The following is an 18,839-nucleotide window of genomic DNA, read 5'->3' as shown; positions in this document are numbered from 1 at the left end:
GTTAATGGATAGTTGACAAATTAGACTGATTGATCAGTCAACACCTGAGGCATTATACCTAATGGGAATTATTGTCAGTTGTTTCTTTTGAATGTGACATTGTAAATTACTTTATATTGTAAATTATTCGTTTTAGTTTGGTTCATTAAACTCTATTGCAGCCTTTTGATCTCAGAAGCTGATCATTTCATCTCAGTCTAAATAAGTGCCGAATACCTCTTTTCCATCATTCGATATGCGTATTAATATGCTTCATTTTGGTACTTAGCAGCATGATTATGCTCCTTTCAACCATATGGAAACACCATTCAGCAAAACAATCAAGTTATAGACCGTCAGTGCCCGACCACCAGTCATGACACTACATCAAGTTTCAACATCAAGTCTGAAACAGGTTCCATCCAGAAACCCTGACAGCCGGTACCATACCTGGCAACAGATGTAGCTGCTCGAATAGACATCTATGCATCTACGGCATTTGTGAAAGACGCTCAGTCCCACGGGCAATTTTGAGGATGGAACATTAACGTCCACTCCCAGGTGTAGACGGGAATACTTGTGATGGGAAGCACTTCCGTGGAGAAATGTCATCTTTCCTCTTTTAGCATGACACATGCCTTGTGGCGTACATCTTGAGGATGAATCAGATTCTGATCAGTCTGTTGTAGAAGATGATTTGTGATTCATACCTTGACAGCAATCAACATGTGAAAGCTTTCATATTTATAACAATGCATTATAAATCCAACGCATACGTTTTGCTTTCCTTGCCAATTGCTATGCTTTTCAACCAAATGACCATTACTTATCCGTTCTGATTAGTGGCATTTTAAAAAATCAACATGATCACTAATATTACCTTGTATTCATTTTTCATGTTAAATGGCAAAGCATGATGTGATGTGTCAGATTTTGAGATGACCCTTTTGTCTGTCACTGGTAGTGGCTTGATGCACATTTGCATGTCCAGGTGGCTGTTCCGATAAGTCGCCTAACGCCCTTGACAGTTAAGATGTTATTTGGGCTTGTCTTGACTTTTTATGATTAAATCATAATTCATGAAATTCAAAATTCACAATGGTAGAACAATTATAATGCATCATGCCAAATTAGAAAACGATTGTTGGTGTAATTTTTTGTAAAGTGACCAAACACCGTCACGAAAGGTTTTCTGACAGATCATACCTACCAGCGTCAACATGTGCCAAGGACACCTCCACAACTGGCTAACATGTCTGTTTCAAGGAGGTGAAGAATAATGATAACAACACACTGAGGACAGAACGCACCTCTTCGTGGGCGTGTGTGTCTTGTGACAGGAAAATCACTATTGACATTATATCTACAGAACATATGGCAGTCATCGAACATATTCCATTCAGCATCAGTCAAGCTAAAAAAAATCGACAATAAAACACAATAATGAGTGTATTTTCCACCAGGTCTGTTAATGACGCATGGTAAGTCGAATGTCCTCAATATTCTCTTATTTGGTGTACCCATCACATGCAGTTAACAGTCTCAGTCATCAAACTCATAAGGAAAAGGAAGATTGACAAGAACAGAAGCACCAACAAATTGTTCAGCACGAGTCAAGAAGTACCTGGACGTGTCACGTTTCATGATCATGCTTGCAATTGCCACACATCCGACTCCGAGAAGAGCCCAATGCACACACATGCTCTCTTCACCTTATGCTTCAGTCTCGTTTCTACAACACAACTGTTAAACTGCAAGCGAATTTCGCGAAGACGTTTGTAGAATATGCGAACCTTGCTGAGACTGTTGGTACTGAGACGGGGATAAACATTAGAAAAAATTAGATTAAAAATACAACAATTACAATGAGACAAGGGAAGAAACGATTTGCATCTTTGAAAGATTCAAGACTTCAAAGACATGCATAATATAGTATCATCTGCATAAAGGTAAGTGTGTTAAAATATGCCCACCATACTTATCCAGGAAACTACCATTTGGTACCATTTTGCTGATAGCCCCATAATAACCCGGACAATGCTGTCAGTCTTCGGATACCTGTCAATGTTCCCTGCACATCACCGGTATCATCTGTACATGTTTTGACATTACTTTAAAACATCCTTTGACATTATCAGCAGACTGGATTGTAATTACATGTTGTATTCTCTGTACAAGTTATTATTCTATTCTCAACTCGAAGTCACCTGTATTCAGGGTGCATCATTTAATTCCGAAGACAGCCCAATACGACGAGATGTAAAACATACACAAACATAAAAATATAAACATAAAAAATACACAGACCTACTAATGACATTGCATGTTACTGGCTGAACAGTAAAACGTCCTTCGTAAAAAATATGTGATTGAGTGAGAGAGTGAGTGAGTGAGTTGAAATTTATAGTTACATCGGCAATATGTCACCCATATCCTAGCTAAAACAGGTAACACGTTAACAATAGTTAATATTACAGTATAATTATATCTTTCGACAAAGGACAGTAAAACAACTAGAATATCAATATCTGAAATATTAAACTAGTCTTTAGTTTATATATCTATTTGGGACCATACAACAAGAAATACTGACTATAGACTGTCAACAACTAAAGGTAGAGCATCATACTAGGGACCATGGGGTCTTACAGTACTTTTGCTGCCTGCATCGACCCAAGTTGGATTTGCATCATCCCTTATAATAATGTGGGAAAGTCCAAAATGAAATATCCTGCAACAAAGTGCAATGAAGTATACAGATGTATATAATGTACAATTTCAAATTCCTCGGGCATAATATTAGACCGGTGGGTATGTTATAACCACCATCCTAATATAGGTTATTGCAACAAACTGTTACGCAGGACTCTTTTCTTGTTATAAGTAGCAACAATAGAGGGTACAGGTTAGGGAATTTTCGTCTTGCATGGATATTTTTGCAAAAGTGAAATCATGCCCGTCAATACAAATATGTAAGGAGAGGGCATTAGGGCAAAAACTGTCCAACTATATAGAGCAATGATCCTCTCTAAAGTGCTCAATCATCAATGTCAGAGCCTGTAAAGGCAATTTAAAGTTATAAGATTTTACTTATTACCGTGACCCGAGATGTCGCCTTGGAGTATTTAAATCTTCTACGATTCATAGTTAAAATATAGAATCTGTTGTGCAGGACCTTCCATGAAACAACGTTAAGTTATGTGGCGCACTGCGTAATCTACTGTGAGGAACTCGACAAAATCTGCAGGGTGGTTCTAACATTAACTAAATTAGAGAATCTGAAAGAAATCATCGTATTTATCAACAAGAACATTATGAATTAAGAAACACAGATCATACTTTCACATCTATATGCACAGATGGGCCTAAGGATGGTGATGCATTTGCCAGCGCCACCGTCATTGGATCTTGGTCTCTGTCATCAAGATTATAAGATAACTGTTCCAATGATCTCGGTACTGGCCAACATGACATCTTTTGTTGTTTGTCCAGTCATGTTCACATTGTTGGTAACACAGATAAACCAGCAATAAAAACACTCTGTGACACTACTTGTTATCTCATTCGGTGATTATAAATGAGAAATTGTATACATCCAACTCAATGTCCTTGTAGAAAATATTTTAAATGCTGGTAAACCGTAGCCCATGTGTATATTGTATTGTTTTGGATAAGCACTCATTACAGCTTAGACACAAGCTTTAAATCTTTATCTGTGATAGTCCAGTTCTTTCACTGTTCTTTGTCGACAGGTTTTATAGTCTAAAAGTATTATTTATGTGTACTTGTTTCAGTCACGATTCGGTTGAAAAACGGACGATGTGACATGAAATGACAGTCTCTCACTGAATAACGAACGGCTCAAGTATTAGTCGGTCCCACTATATTGCCGTTGCGTTTCCAGCGTGTCGACATCCACTACTTGATTCCGGTTTAAACTGGATCACAATGAAAACGTAGGTGAGGAGGGTACCGATGATCTGTTCAAACAATGAAGCAAAAGTTACTGATGTATTGTAGCGCTACAGACAAGCCTGTTTCAGCTAAAGGATGGGGTCTTGAAACAGTGGAAAGTGGGCAAGACGTAACATTAACCGACACAGTGAATTGTGATCTCGGCACTTGGGAAATGACATGTATCACTCAAATCAGCGAGTCTGGCCGGTTCTTCACGAAGCAACGCAATTGGAGGATAAATACGTACATAAGAGAAGCTAAATGTGGATATAATGTCATATATTTAGTGAACAAAAGAACTGTTTTATACTACAACCTGGAAAATACCATTGTGGATACATGCGAGTTGAGTTATATGCATTCAACGTACCGTTAAGATAGTGTCTTTCGTGATGGTCATGAGTCCTGAGGCACTGATTCCGATCTGACGTTGAGACAACTTGCTGGTGAACAGAGTGACCTAGATGTACAGATCGTAAGATAAATACGACAACAGGCAAGGTAAACATTTCACCACAATGTATCACATGTGCTTGTGGGGCAGGACTGAAGCATTCATATTCATATCATAATCATTTGTGTATGGTTATTTTGACCCTTAGGGCGCACCATAAATTGATTTTAGATATGCACGTGATTCGATCAAAGGCGAGCATTTTAAACTATTCCATAAAATTGAAAATCAATTCATTTCGTTCTTAATATGCAAAGTTATTGGTATGCGCAATGCTGGCATGTCAATGAGACCTATTGCAAGAGATGTTGTTTATCATTCATCGACTATTGACCGTTGGCAAGAAAACGTTAGCCAACTAATGACATTATGGACCGTCCACTACAAGTGACTTATGGAGGATGCCACATTTCTCAATCTCTCAGGATTTCACCCGTTCATTGCAAGTAGCGTGTTAAAACAGAATGACTGACACATATTCGTTGTGTCAATAAACCGGCTATGATAGAGCCAGAGCATCTATCTACCTTAATGGACCTCCCTCCAAGTTTCAGTAAACTTTCAGAGAAAAGAAAATGTTATTTCTTAAAGGACTAACACATAAACACCAATGAACATTGAACGCCTTTGGTGGTGATGGTGAAGATGGTGGTGGTGGTGCGTGTTTGTGTGTGTGTGTGTGTGTGTGCGCGCGCGCGCGTGCGTGCGTGCAAGCGTGCGTGCGCGAGCCACCTGATGACCTACGATGTCAAAAAACGTCATACATGGAATTGACTCTGCCCTTTGTAGTTTGATTTATGTGTATGATAAAATGTGTCCGAGGGTTTTTAGGAGATTTAAGACCGTTTATCCCCAGGGTTACGGGTTTTAAATCTCATAAAAGCCGAGGGGAAATGTTTTATCTAGCTTATAAAACGAATATCATTTTTAGAAATGTATTTTTTTATTGTTTCTGGTATTCGACAAACATATAGTTTCGTTATATCACGTTGAGTGTCCTAACCAGCGCACATTATGCACGTGCAGAATGTGCATAAAACTGAAAATCAGAGAATTCTCAGAGAATTTTCGTTGGACTGCGGTGGTAGCAGTTAGTCAAAATGAGAGTCGAAGACGACGAAATCTTCAGTACTCAATCTTCGTTTAAACCGCAGGACAGTGATGAAAACGAGACAGAAGACAATGCTTTTAAGTGTCGTTTTGGAAAGCCTTTTACTAGTGAAGAACTTTGAAAAAACACTGAAATCTGCGTCCCGAAATCAACAATGATTGGGGTTTAGGCGTTTTTAAACGATGGCAAGAGGAGCGAGGCATGAGGTTTGTTGCAGATAATGTTGTGATGCCATCTCCATGTTTGTCTGAAAACATTCTAGAAATGAGTCGACAGAATATCAACATCGCCTTACAATATTTTGTCTTTGAAGCAACAAAAACAGATGGCACAAACTATCCCTCAAATTCTCTCTATGGGTTGTTTTCAGCATTGCAGTCAAGTGCAGAAAAGGTCGAAATCCAAACATTTTTGAGGATGATGAATTTAAAGCAGCCAGAAATAGTTTAGATGCAAGCATGAGGCGCCTTTCTAAATGTGGTTTGGGAGCTGCAAGTAGGAAGAAAACGGACGTCATTTCGACAGAGGAGGAGTGTTTGTGGGAGCAAGGCAGTCTTGGAGAGGACAATCCAACACAACTTTTGGATACAGCACTCTATCTTACATGTAGGTTTTAGAATGATTTCAGTATGGCAGTTAACATTTTGAGGTGACTGATTAACCATCGAACAGTCTACATGTTATTCACTGCTTTATATAGGAATGCCAGTAAAATGCACAAAAACTTTAGATGTATTTAGAATGATTTCAGTATACCAGTTAACATTTTGAGGTGAATGATTAACCATCGAACAGTCTACATGTTATTCACTGCTTTATGTAGGAATGCCAGAAAAATGCACAAAATCTTTAGGTGTCTTTATTTTTTAGTTTGGCGATCGTTCATTATCCTAGCTAGTATGCAGGTGATCCGTATCTAAAAAGTAAGGTAAGTTTATGTTCTACTTGTTTCAGGCCTTCATTTTGCTCTGAGGGGAGGCAAGGAACACCGAGATTTAAGATTGTGGAACAACCCCCTAATCACTGGCTCACATGTTGATGCGCGAGGACATCGTTATTTGCTATATAAAGAGGACGGCAGTAAAACGAATCAAGGCGGCATCAACTACCGAAAAACTACATGGAAGGAAGTGCGGGCATATGAAAACGGAAACAAAGATAGATGTTTCTTCATGCTGTTTCAGAAGTACAAGTCTCTGTGGTAGGTAATCTTGATTCTTCAAAACCCTTGCATGCTGACATTTATGATAATTGAAATATAGGTTGAGACTAATTGTGAATCTGTCATGTTCCAGCACTGCCGGAAAGGACACTGACATCTTTTCTTTTAAACCAGTCACTAAACCAACTCCTGGCAATTGGTTCACGAAATGTCCAGTGGGGTACAACACCCTACAGGGCACTATCAAGCGATTGTGTGAAGCAAGTGGGATAAGAGGCAAAACAAATCACTCCCTGCGAGCTACGGCGGCCTCGCGACTATTCCAGGCTAACGTCGAAGAGTAACTCATCTGCAATGTAACAGGTTCGTTACTAACATTTGTAACTACTATAGAGGACCATGTGATCCTTTTGCAACAATCTGATACCCAAAATTGGTCTTCTTATTCACATTGTCGACTATTTGTAGTCAAATATTTGTGTCAATTGCAATCGATTTTTCTCTTTGGAAATATCGTCAGCTATAAACTCTGGCTATGTATGAGTATGGCAAAATAATTTATTCCTAACAACTTGTGGAGGATAAAAAATTTAATAGTCATTTTACATGCTTAGAATATACAAAACCCCGGAGACAAATGTAAACCTCGTAAACTTGTTCTTAAAAGTATATCCATTGCTTACAGTCACCGAAGCAAGGCCTTACGGACCTATAAGCATCCCTCTGACGGGCAGCAAGAGGTTGTGTCTACTTTCCTTACAAAACGGACACGCACAACGTCCAACCACGCCCACTGACCAAGTCGAAGCTCAGGCGGAATCCAAAGTTGGCCCCGAGGACAGAAATGCCCCCAATGTTCATACAATGTCCGTTTCTGCCAAACAGGTTACCTACAATTTTCACTAAATAAATTCTGAAATTCTGTTTTGGTGTCCTTTCAAGAAGAAAGTATACTGTACAGGTCATGAGGTGATATCTCTGGGATTCTATACAAATTCCAAGGGATTATATCTAATTATATGTAATATCCCGGGGATTTTCAAACAAAAAAAACAAACATAAAAAACTTAAAGAGAAATAATCTTGTGCCCAGACAATAGGATGACGTCACATGAGGTTTATAAGTTGGGGAAACAAAGCAGGGATTATCGACATGATTCAGTCAGCATGGATCAGATATCAGTAGAAATGTTTCCGACTGTGTCTGCCAATGTTGTATTCTGAAAATCATTCCATCCAAAGTTCATATATGAGGGGAGATTACAGCGAAGTGAGAAAGTGTGTTGCAGAGGTATTTAGTAAGTGTAGAATCCTTATATATTGAAGGCAGTGAAGGTGGGCTTGGAATATTTCCTACATCCATTTTCATATAATTGCACTAAACATTGACCTTTTCAGCCAGACGCAGGAATTTTGATCAACAAACATGCATGTATAATTAAAAGAACATATACAAATAACTCAAGAACAGTTGTCACTCAGCAAACAGTTACAATTGTTTTCTTACCAGTCCAATTACTCTATCTGGCATATTTCTCCCAGCCAAATCATGCAGAATATTCAGAGGTTGATGTGCCTGTATCCAAACATTGCAGTTATTTACTTCAAAATAAATGATGAAAAACCTCAGTTTTTACTAAAACATAATAAATGATAGAAGAAAAAAGTTTTTAATGAGAACTTAAACTGTCAAAAAATGTTCTAACACCCGGAATTATCACTATTTCAAGATGGTTCGGTTCACTTGTTATGTCCCAAACATCTGATTTAAATTAATGGACGAATGGTAGAGACGGCAAAATTTAATTTTGTCACAAATATGTCATAACAATTAGCATTATTATCACATACATTTGGATTGAAATATTGTGAAATCATGAAAACGGTTAACATGGGTTAATCCTAGAAAGAAGAAAGCATTAGAGAAAGTCCAATGACAGCTTTTTGAATCATGTCCAATCATAGAATCTATTTGTGTTTATATGGGCATTCAGTACATTTAGTTTGTAGAATGCATCATTTTTCTGTATTATGTATGTCATTGTACACCTTTACAACAATATTCTAACACTTACCGCTTCATGGAGTCTGACACCAGTATAGGTGAGAGCGATGAGATGCATAATGGACGAGCCCACAGCAAATGAGGTGACGGACAGGGTCGTAAAAGATTTGTCATCGTTGATGATGTTGTACAGACAGAAACACACAATGAGGAAGGAGCTGACGTAACCAGCAGCCACGTGTCTGGACATGAGGGAACACACATGTTCCACCAGGTCTGTTAAGGATGCATGGTAACCTCGGATGTCCTCAATATCCTCTCCGTTGACGGACCCTTCAGATGCCCTAGACAGTCTCAGTGTGCAATTATCATACTCATAAGTAAGAAGGAGGCAGATAGACAAGAACAGAAGCAATAACGAATGGTTTAGCAAAATCATACAACCACTTCCTATCGAAGACAAAACTAGTAAAGGCCAAAAGAAATAAGTGGATGTATCACCTAGCATGTTTATGAATAATCCGGTGGCCACACCAATGAATGCTGCGAAGAACGTAATGCATGCACATGTCCACTTCACCCTCTGCCTCAGTCTCTTTGCTGGAACACAACTGTCAAACTTCAACCGTACTTCCTGAAGACGTTTGTAGAATATGCGAACCTTGCTGTGGATGTTGGTACTGAGACCCCAATAGGTTAAAGTTAACAGCGCCACAATGTGGTTTACAATGGTAAGACTTGCGTCGATGAAAGATTTAGCGGCGATATACGACGGAATGATCTGGATACAGTTGAGAACGTAAATTATGAAATTACACCACTAATGAATATATACGGGAAGCTACCGTCCAACGGTTGCAGCATTTTCCGGACTTCGGCTGCTGGTAATCCAATGATGATCCGGACAATGCTATCAGTCTCTGGTTACATGTCAGTGTGTCCTGTGCATCATCTGTTTCAGTAGATGAACCAATAGCATTGTTGACAACCTTAAACATCTTCCACAGACTGGATAATAAATGTGTGATGAATACTCGGACTTAACCTTCCGCTCGTACTATTCTCAACTCAATGTGACCAGTATGTGAAGTAATAGTTTATGTGACGATGCATTAGTTAACTCTGAACACAATTCAGTATCACAAACGTTCTAAAATGCTCTAAAGTGCCTAGGCGAATCCAGTGTGAGTAAATATAACATTATGCATCTGACTGTAATTACAATCACATTACAAGCCTAAAGAGTTAAAAGCTTTCAATGGAAGTCGAAATGCAAAGCTATCTGAAACGACATGGCACATTATTCCATGAAGTCAAATATGTTTGCGGTACTGATGGGTTCTTAATGCATTAGCTGATAAGGTCTGTTGTAATTTCAAGCAAATATTGTCGCATTTGAAATCTACAGTTAGTCATGTCGGCCTGTGAAAATGTAAATATGAAAGCATTTTCAAAGCATGAAAACAACCTTTGAGTTTGATGTTATGGAATTCTGTTTCCCAAAAATATCTTGGACCTGTATGTCAAATTGGAGAGTCTAGAATGCCATTACGATGAATTATAGGGTGAATTCGTTAACGAGGAAATACATGACATTGACTATCATGAATAACATCATTTGTATTTGTCTGCAGTGCTGTCTGTTGATACTTAATCTCTTAAGGTAAGGCCAAATTGTAACTGACCATAGTTCATCCGATATAATGGGTGTTGTTATGAGGCAGTGTACTTGTGCAACAGTGTTTCAATTGCTTTACACCCTACTGTTGGATTCAGCAAGTGGCAGTGGTGGGATATATTTAGACTTCTAGAGACTTTCAACGTTATTCTGACTCACAGAATATTTGAATGATCTGGACAGGGCTACAAAGACCTCATTTCAGAAGACCTGTTTGTAAAAGGAGTTAACTTTTGCCTCTCATCTCACATTGCATCATTAGTAACAAGTAACGAGAAGACCAGCATTTTGTGTTGTGATCGCACCCTCTCCAGCTGTAAGTTGGATTACTGTTGCTGAGAGGTGGATTTTATTGCATTATTGTCTTTATTGCTATATAGTCGCTCATCTTGTATTTTACTGACTCTGAACATAGTTACTGCCATACAATACATAGCTGAATTTATTTGCATTGATTTGGGCATTTAGTCAATGTTAGAATACAATAGTTAATTACATCATATTTCTTTCTTCTTTTGTCACAGAATCCAATGTAAGTCAAATTAATTGTATAATTGTATAGAATGTTCATTTTTGCAACCCATTGGTGTGGTGGTGTGTGGTCCTGTGCGTAGAGCTCAGCTCACAAATCAGTTGAAGGTAAACAACGTTGGGCACGGAGAGTACTTGGACTGGTGACCGTGTTTGGCAGCTGGACTCCTGAGAGTTTCTAGGTATTCAGTCCTGTCCCACAGCGAATCTCTTGTTATACATGTGGTCTCACCTTAGGCAAGTGAGTTTGTTCAAAATTACCTCTGTTCGCCCAGCAGAAAATGGGTACCCGGTGGAATAAGTCATGTGACTATTAACCTTTTAGGGCCTCATAGGCAGCTTGGGAAATCCGGGTAATAAAGTTCTGTGTTTTGATTGTTAGCGCTATGGGCATTTACCTAATGAATGGAGTTTAGCGCACTATAAATGTCCTTATTCTCACATGAGGCTGTACAGCATCATTATATCATTAAGACGGAATCAACCAAACATTGTATGACAGGGTAGGACAATTTGTAATTGTAATTGATGATTGTATCAGGGTCTTATGTGAAAAGTCTAAAATGAAGCATGTATATTTTGTTTCTGTTCAAGAGTTCTTTGTAAATGAAACCAGTGAAATATGGATTTGTATGCAATGGACATTTGAAAAAAACTTGAAAATACATTAACAATAAAATGTATGTTGTAAAAGATTCCTTTTGGAAAGTCTTGAAAGAATAGCTTCCAAATCGTCTTATCTTCTTAATTAAAAAGAATAATGCACAACATTCGTCAATATATCTTGGAAGTCACCGTAGAGTCGTTGCACCATTTTGCTGATTTCATCCCATAAATACCGGAACAATGCTATCAGCCTTTGGATGATTGTCAATGTTTCCCTCTACGGCATCTGTATATGGAATGTTTGAAAACAACTGACATCTTCATCAGACTGGGTTTGTATTCTCCGTTCAGGAAGCACGTTATTGTTCTATTCTGAAATACATTTCACCTGAAATTGGCTTAAAAGTCTTCATGATGCATCAGTTAATTCAACACGTAAAACATGGAATACACACATATATTTATTTGCATGTCGTTGCCAATTACTGGATAAATATTTTAAAAGCCTTTAATGCAAAACATAATATTGAAAGTAATCTGAATTGATCTATCGATCAAGTTGTGGCACATATGTGTTCCCCTCCAGCTAAAGTTTGTTATGCAATTGAACAAACGGGTTCTTAATGCAATAGCGGATACGGTCTGTTTACATATCAAGGAATAATTTGAATTTACAGGAAAGCAGCCATAAGAAAAGTGTTGTCAGCGTCATGTCGTACACTGAGTGACATTCGAAAATATTTGCATGAAAATAATAAATCTTTTGAATCTGTCGTAGGATGATTAAGTGAGTGGCCGAGTTAAGGGTATTGTCTTTCCCATTTACAGGCAACACTGCTTGTACCACTGAAAGCCGGCACACGACATAAACCTAACTTTGTCACTGAAACCTTTCATCCCCGACGCACCGTCAGCTCATTTTCAGACATGGCACTTACAAAGTCCTATTGATTCCCGACTTGGCCTTTAGCTTCCACATGAATAATATCATTTATGTCTGTCTACCCTGGTCTGGTTTGATAAGTAGTCTGTTAGACTCTGATAAATTGTAGACATCATATGTGGCTGTGTCAACCTGATGTAGGAAGAAAGTTCTGAATGAAGCATTCCATTACAGAAGCCAATGTAAGGCAAACCAACGAAATGCAGACTTGTACAAAATGTAAACCCTCTGGCATCATATAAGACTGATGGGTATGTTATAAATACGATCCCAATGGAGAGCCGTAAAGGAAAAATTCCCAGTCCTCTTTCCTTGTTACAAACAGCAAATATAGAGGGGGCGGGAATTTAGTTTTACATCGTTTCAAAAACATCAATTATTTCTTCAGGTAGAAACAGGTTTCGTCTTAATAGTTTCCCAACACAAACACGAATATTATTCAACATAAAGTAAAACCATAACTGTCAGTACAACTATTACATGGGAGAACATCATTATTTAAAAACGTCCAACAATACAGAACAACACAGAGTGACACCACTGCTTATCGCTCTCAGTGATTAAAAACCTGTCATTAGATGTTACATTAGGGATCTAATGCATAAGAAGTGAGACACCCATAAATATAGTACATCCAATGAAAGCATCTTTAGTAAACACATATAGCTAGATCTGTCGTCTGTCTAGATTTTAAAAGGTCATGCTAAGACGATGTCACGTTAGCCCTTTTAGATATGCACATGGATATTTGTTGCAATATAAGTTGTATGCTCCTCTCGAGGGTAATACAGTCTGATGTATTCCTCTTTGTAGCAGTGTAACCCAAGACGGTAGGCGAGGGTTAACACTGCTACAAAGAGGCATATATCAGACCGTATTACCCGAGGGAGAGGCATATAACATACTTATCTTACCGCCATGTTAAATGTACAAAATATCATTTTATTTCATCTTGAAGATCGCTACCGACTATATGACATTTAAACAAAATGGCGTCTGCCTCTCGACTGGATTTTAAAAATCAGTGAAACATATTCTGACAAGGTTTAAGCTGCTATAAAAATGGTCAGTTGTGTTTAACTGGAGTGTGCAAACGATTTAAGGTACAAAATAGTTAAAATAAAGCAGTGAAAGTCGGTAAAATAAATGTGTACATAGTGAACTCCAAAACAGCAAATCGAACGGTTTTCGAACTCCGTGCACTGCATGCGTCATATTATGACGTCATACAATTGTTAGCTATACAGCTTCTCGGCGGAGAGTTTGGTGGTTACCGTGGAAGCGGGTAATATTTTTTCTCCATTTGTCATCCTCCCGGGAGGCGTGACACGGAATCGTGTTAACGCGTCATTGACCAATGAAATTAAAGTATTTTACATAAAGGTAAGAAAAGGTTCTGTATCCCTTATAATGAAAGAACCACAGCATGCATGAAGGATCCTTTTAAAATCAGTACACATTTACTTACTGAAGTTTAAAAAGATATTGAATCAATTAATAAATTTTGCTAAGTATATATATTGTAAAAAGTAAGTAAAATGTATTAATTTAGATGACTGAATACATAATTGAAATTGTTAGTGGCTATAACAAAAAAATGTCTGTCCTGAGAAGGTACGTAAGTCCCGTTACATTCGAAGTTTTTATAATACCAAGTGGTTTTAATCGTAGTACGCCTTTTATTTTTAACTGTTAATTTTCCAACTGGACGGGTCGTATGGTTTACACATGTATTATCAATGTATAACTTGCTTTATTCACAATTAGTTTAAAAACGGCCAATGTGACACGAAATAACTATCTCACTGAATAACGAAAGGTTCAAAGTCAAGTATGAGTCGGTCCAACTATATTGCCGTGGCGTTTCCACCCAGTCGACATCCACCACTTGATTCCGGTTTAAACTGGATCACAATGAAGACGTAGGTGAGGAGGGTACCGATGATCTGTACAAACAAAGGGGCAAAAGTTATTGAGTTAACCGAACCAACGACCCTGCATACTGATCATGTTCAATATGGTTTGTTGAAGTGAATTCTAACTGGTTCTTCACGAAGCAACGTAATTGTAGGACATATACGTACATAAGAGAAGCTTTGTATGGATATTATGTGATGTATTTAGTCGAGAATAGAACTGTGTTATTTTACAACCTGGCAAATACCATTGTGGTTGAGGAATATGTATATGTATTCAACATACCGTTAGGATAGTGTCCTTCGTGATGGTCATAAGGCCAGCACTGATTCCGATCTGACGTTGAGACAACTTGTTGGTGAACAGAATGACCTAGTTACAGATCGTAAGATAAATCTTCAGTTGACAACAGATGTGTACACATTTCATCACTATGATGGGTGGCTTCTTCGATAGGATAAAAGCATCGGATACAAACGGTTTCATATAGACATAGAGATCCAAATTTGAAATATATCTACTATTTTCAATTTTAACACACAATAAAATGAATTGTAAAACGAGGTAACCAGCCCAGTTTCGATATCCGTGCCGGTATGGTTCCCTAATTTAAACTGTTAGTGAATATATGTCCAAGCTAAAACCCTTAAGAGAGGGGGAGTTTTAAAGTATCATGGGGGTATCGAGGGTCGAAAATAGTGCTTATATATCTCGATAAATAAATATTAATATATGTTATTTTTGGCAGGCAAATAAACTTACATGTTCCAAAATAAGCCATTTATTAATACATAATGTAATATATGTTGTATCATACCTTTTTGATCAAATATGATTACCAGCTCCCTAATTAAATTATAACATAATTGCTGAAAATTGTTTTGGTATGATTTAGTAGAATTTCCTAACATTTGTGTATTAACAATTATTAGTTGTCAGGAATGTATTGTTATTTAATGTAAGTAGTGGAGTAGGCTATAATATCTTTTATGCATTTTGGAGTGAAATGAATTCTCGAATCTTCAAGAAGAGCGACAGACTACTCCAGCATAGTATGGTATTTTCATCAGGATATGCAAATAGGCAAACGCATATTATATCTGGGCCAATGGTTATTTGAAGTTCATATTGTTTTGGATCAGATATCAGTAGAAATGTTTCCAATTGTGTCTTTGCTGTTTAGCTGATAGGCCAAATCCAGATCCAAGTAAAACACACTGCACAAAGTCACGAGTCAGTCAGTATGGATCAAGCATCAGTAGAAATGTTCCCAGTTGTGTCTATCAATATTTTATTCTGAAAATAAATCCACTCTTTGCACGAAAGTTCATATATTAGAAAAAAACACCTTATGGCAATATTCTAAAGCAATCAGTAAATGACATTAGAGGAGATTACAGCGAGGTGAGAAATTGTGTTGCAGACATATTTAGCGTGGAAGCCTAGTGTATGGAAGTCTGTGTAGGTGAGCGTGGTATATTTTCTACATTGCTTTTGACATAATTGCAATAAATATTGCTTTATTCAGAAATTCGGGTTATAAGAATTATGCTGAACAAACATGAACATATAATTAAAAGAACATATCCAATTAACTCATGAAGAGATGAAGTGTTTTATTTGTTTTCTTACCAGTCCAATTACTCTATCTGGCATATTTCTCCCAGCCACATCATGCAGAACATTCAGAGGTTGATGTGCCTGTATACAAACATTGCAGTTATTTACTTCAAAATACATGATGAAAACTAAGTTTATAATACTATAATAAGGGAACATCGCTTCATGGCACTGTTCCTTTATTTATTCTCAGATTTCCTCCCACAACCCAAATGTTTGCGAACATCTCGCATTATCACTACTTGAAAGTGATTCGTGGACGCACGTTCACGAACTGCTTTCGGCAGCGATTTGTTGGTTTTAGATAAATATTTTGCATTTATTACATCAAGCAATAGTTGAAATTTTGTGAAATATTGTGGAATCGTGACAAAAGTGCGGAGTAGTGTGAAGTTTAATGAATCAGAAATGTCCAATCATAGAACCCTTCTGTGTAATCATATGGACATTAAGTGCATTCGTTAATTAGAAAGTGTCACTTTCAGTATTATGTATGTCATTGTTCACCTTTCTGACCAGTGCAATGACTCTATCTGGCATATTTCTCCCAGTCATGCAAGGTTTTCAGTGTGCGATGTGCCTGCATACAAACATTGTAATTTCCTATAAAATATATCATAAGAACGGTTTATCATAAAACATTTTAACAGACAAAAATCAGATTTTATGATACAAAATCTGTAAGGGTGAGATTGGTGATCTTAGGGAAGCTCAAGAGTTCTGTTGTACGCTCGTCGCGAATACATTCTCAGCAGCGATATATCATTGGAACACTGCTTTCTGTGGACATGGAACAATACTTTCCCCAGTTGTTAACCCATACGAATCATAATCCTTGAATTCCTCTGCATTGAGACATTGTATACTCTGATAAACGTTCTTTTCGGGGGATTTATGTGAATGGATAACTCAAGAATGCTTTTCTTCTCAAATCAACAAACACTTTATAACACTTACCGCTTCGTGTAGTCTGACACCAGTATAGGTGAGAGTGATGAGATGTAGAATGGAAAAGTACACAGCAAATGCGGCGACGCCTATGTCCAAAAAAGACATGTCATCGTTGATGATGTTGTATAGGCAGAAACATACAATGAGGAAGGAGCTGACGTAGCCAGCAGCCACGTGTCTCGACAAGAGGGAACACACATGTTCCACCAGGTCTGTTAAGGATGCATGGTAACCTCGAATGTCCTCAATATCCTCTTCTTTGACGGACCCTTCAGAAGCCCTTGCCAGTCTTAGTGTGCAATTATCATACTCATAAGTAAGAAGAAGGGAGATGGACAAGAACAGAAGCAACATGGAATGGTTTAGCAGTGTCATATAGCCACCAACTATCGACGTCAAAACGAGTGACGGCCAAAAGAAATAACTGGACGTATCTTCCATCAAGTTCATGATTATGCCATTGGCGAAACAGATAGATGCCGCGAGAAGCCCGATGCATACACGTGCCCTCTTCACTCTCTGCTTCAGTGTCCTTGCCGAAACACAACTGTCAAAGTTCAACCGCACTTCTTGAAGCCGTTCACAGACTATGCGAACCTTGCTGTGGATATTGGTAATACGACCCCAATACGTCACACATAATAAATATGAAATGTTATCAGCTAAGACAAGACTGATGTCCATGAACGATTCAGCTTTCGTATAGTATGGTATCATGTGGATAAAATACAGAATGTAAAATATGCAAACCAAACTTGCATATATCCGGGAAGCTACTAAATAGACGTTACACCAGTTGGCGGACGTCGGCTGCTGATAGTCCCATGATAACCCGGACAATGCTATCAGTTTCTGGATACTTGTCAGTGTGTTCTGTACATCATCTGTTTCACTGGATGTACCTGTGATATTTCTGAAAATCTTCAACATCTTCGACACCTTATGAAATAAATAATCGTTGTTTTTGCTTTGTAGGCTAAACCTTCAGTTCGGTCTGTTCTCCACTAAGTCTCACCAGTATTTGAAGGAGTAGTTTTAATGAAGATGAATTGATATTTGTGTTGAGAGTGATTGCTTACCTTGGCTGTGAAAAACCGATTAATCAATTAGTCAAGTTACCTGGCGTAATTATTTGTTGTCAAACATTTCCTTACGTCTTCTAATTAAGCCTAAAATCCTTTAGCTGTGTTTGCTTTAATATCCGGTAATATCATCCTCATTGATAGTGTTCTGACAGTAGGACAACAAACATGAAGATCAATTCTTAAAATAGCAGGGAAGATATGAAAACAACAAAATGATAAGAGATACTGCTACTAGTTATAGTTGTGTGATAATGAACGTGTTGGAAAGTTGCACTGTATCACAGTGTACGTTATGACCGTAAACGATCTTCAAGGACGATAGGGGTAAGATAGGAAATTTCAAAGTTAGTGTTAACTAATGTTAGCAGTGTGCTTTGCCGCTTCGATCTTCTAAACAATCATAATTTTAGTGGCGATCAGCCCTGTTTCACGTGCAGCCTCTGATCACGTTTAGCCGACATTGTCCCCTATGATTGACTGATTGGCCGTGGTATTATTGTATGGATGTTGTACGGTTCAGACACAATATGATGTCTACTTGATACTTGGTATGGGGAACAAAAATATAATTTGAAAAAATCCCCTCACACATACTTGCAGGTTTCAATTACAGGATAGTTTAATTATTCAATTAATTGCTATCGATCGTCGACTTGCTCTTGGATTGAAGTTCGTTAGTGTAAACAAGTGGATACCATTTAACTTTTCAAGGCTATTGGAAGTAAGCACTATACAGGTATGGTGCTACAGAAATATGAGAGTCGGTGCACAACACTTAAGGCAATGTTTACTGAGAGGCACAAGCTCGGCTGTTTGCACGGCGTGTTGGATAACATGATT

General features: G+C 37.9%; 2 protein-coding genes across 2 annotated transcripts in view; one reads left to right on the top strand and one right to left on the bottom strand.

Moving 5' to 3' along the window:
• LOC124275136 overlaps positions 1–8,819 on the bottom strand; it is a 54,652-nt gene extending 45,833 nt beyond the window's left edge. Inside the window, exons 1-2 of the mRNA XM_046710629.1 lie at positions 8,739–8,819; positions 8,171–8,239 (exon numbers count right to left, since the gene is read on the bottom strand). Of these exons, the coding sequence (XP_046566585.1) occupies positions 8,171–8,239; positions 8,739–8,786 (117 nt within the window). The 5' untranslated portion in view covers positions 8,787–8,819. The remainder of the gene's footprint in view (positions 1–8,170; positions 8,240–8,738) is intronic.
• LOC124275114 overlaps positions 1–18,839 on the top strand; it is a 169,086-nt gene that overhangs the window by 83,612 nt on the left and 66,635 nt on the right. The gene's annotated exons all lie outside the window — the stretch shown is intronic.

This window comes from Haliotis rubra, unplaced genomic scaffold, assembly GCF_003918875.1.
Source record: "Haliotis rubra isolate DU_JTF1 unplaced genomic scaffold, ASM391887v1 Scf1044, whole genome shotgun sequence".
Taxonomy (NCBI): Eukaryota; Metazoa; Mollusca; class Gastropoda; order Lepetellida; family Haliotidae; genus Haliotis; species Haliotis rubra.
This window is presented reverse-complemented; position numbering and strand designations above follow the sequence as displayed.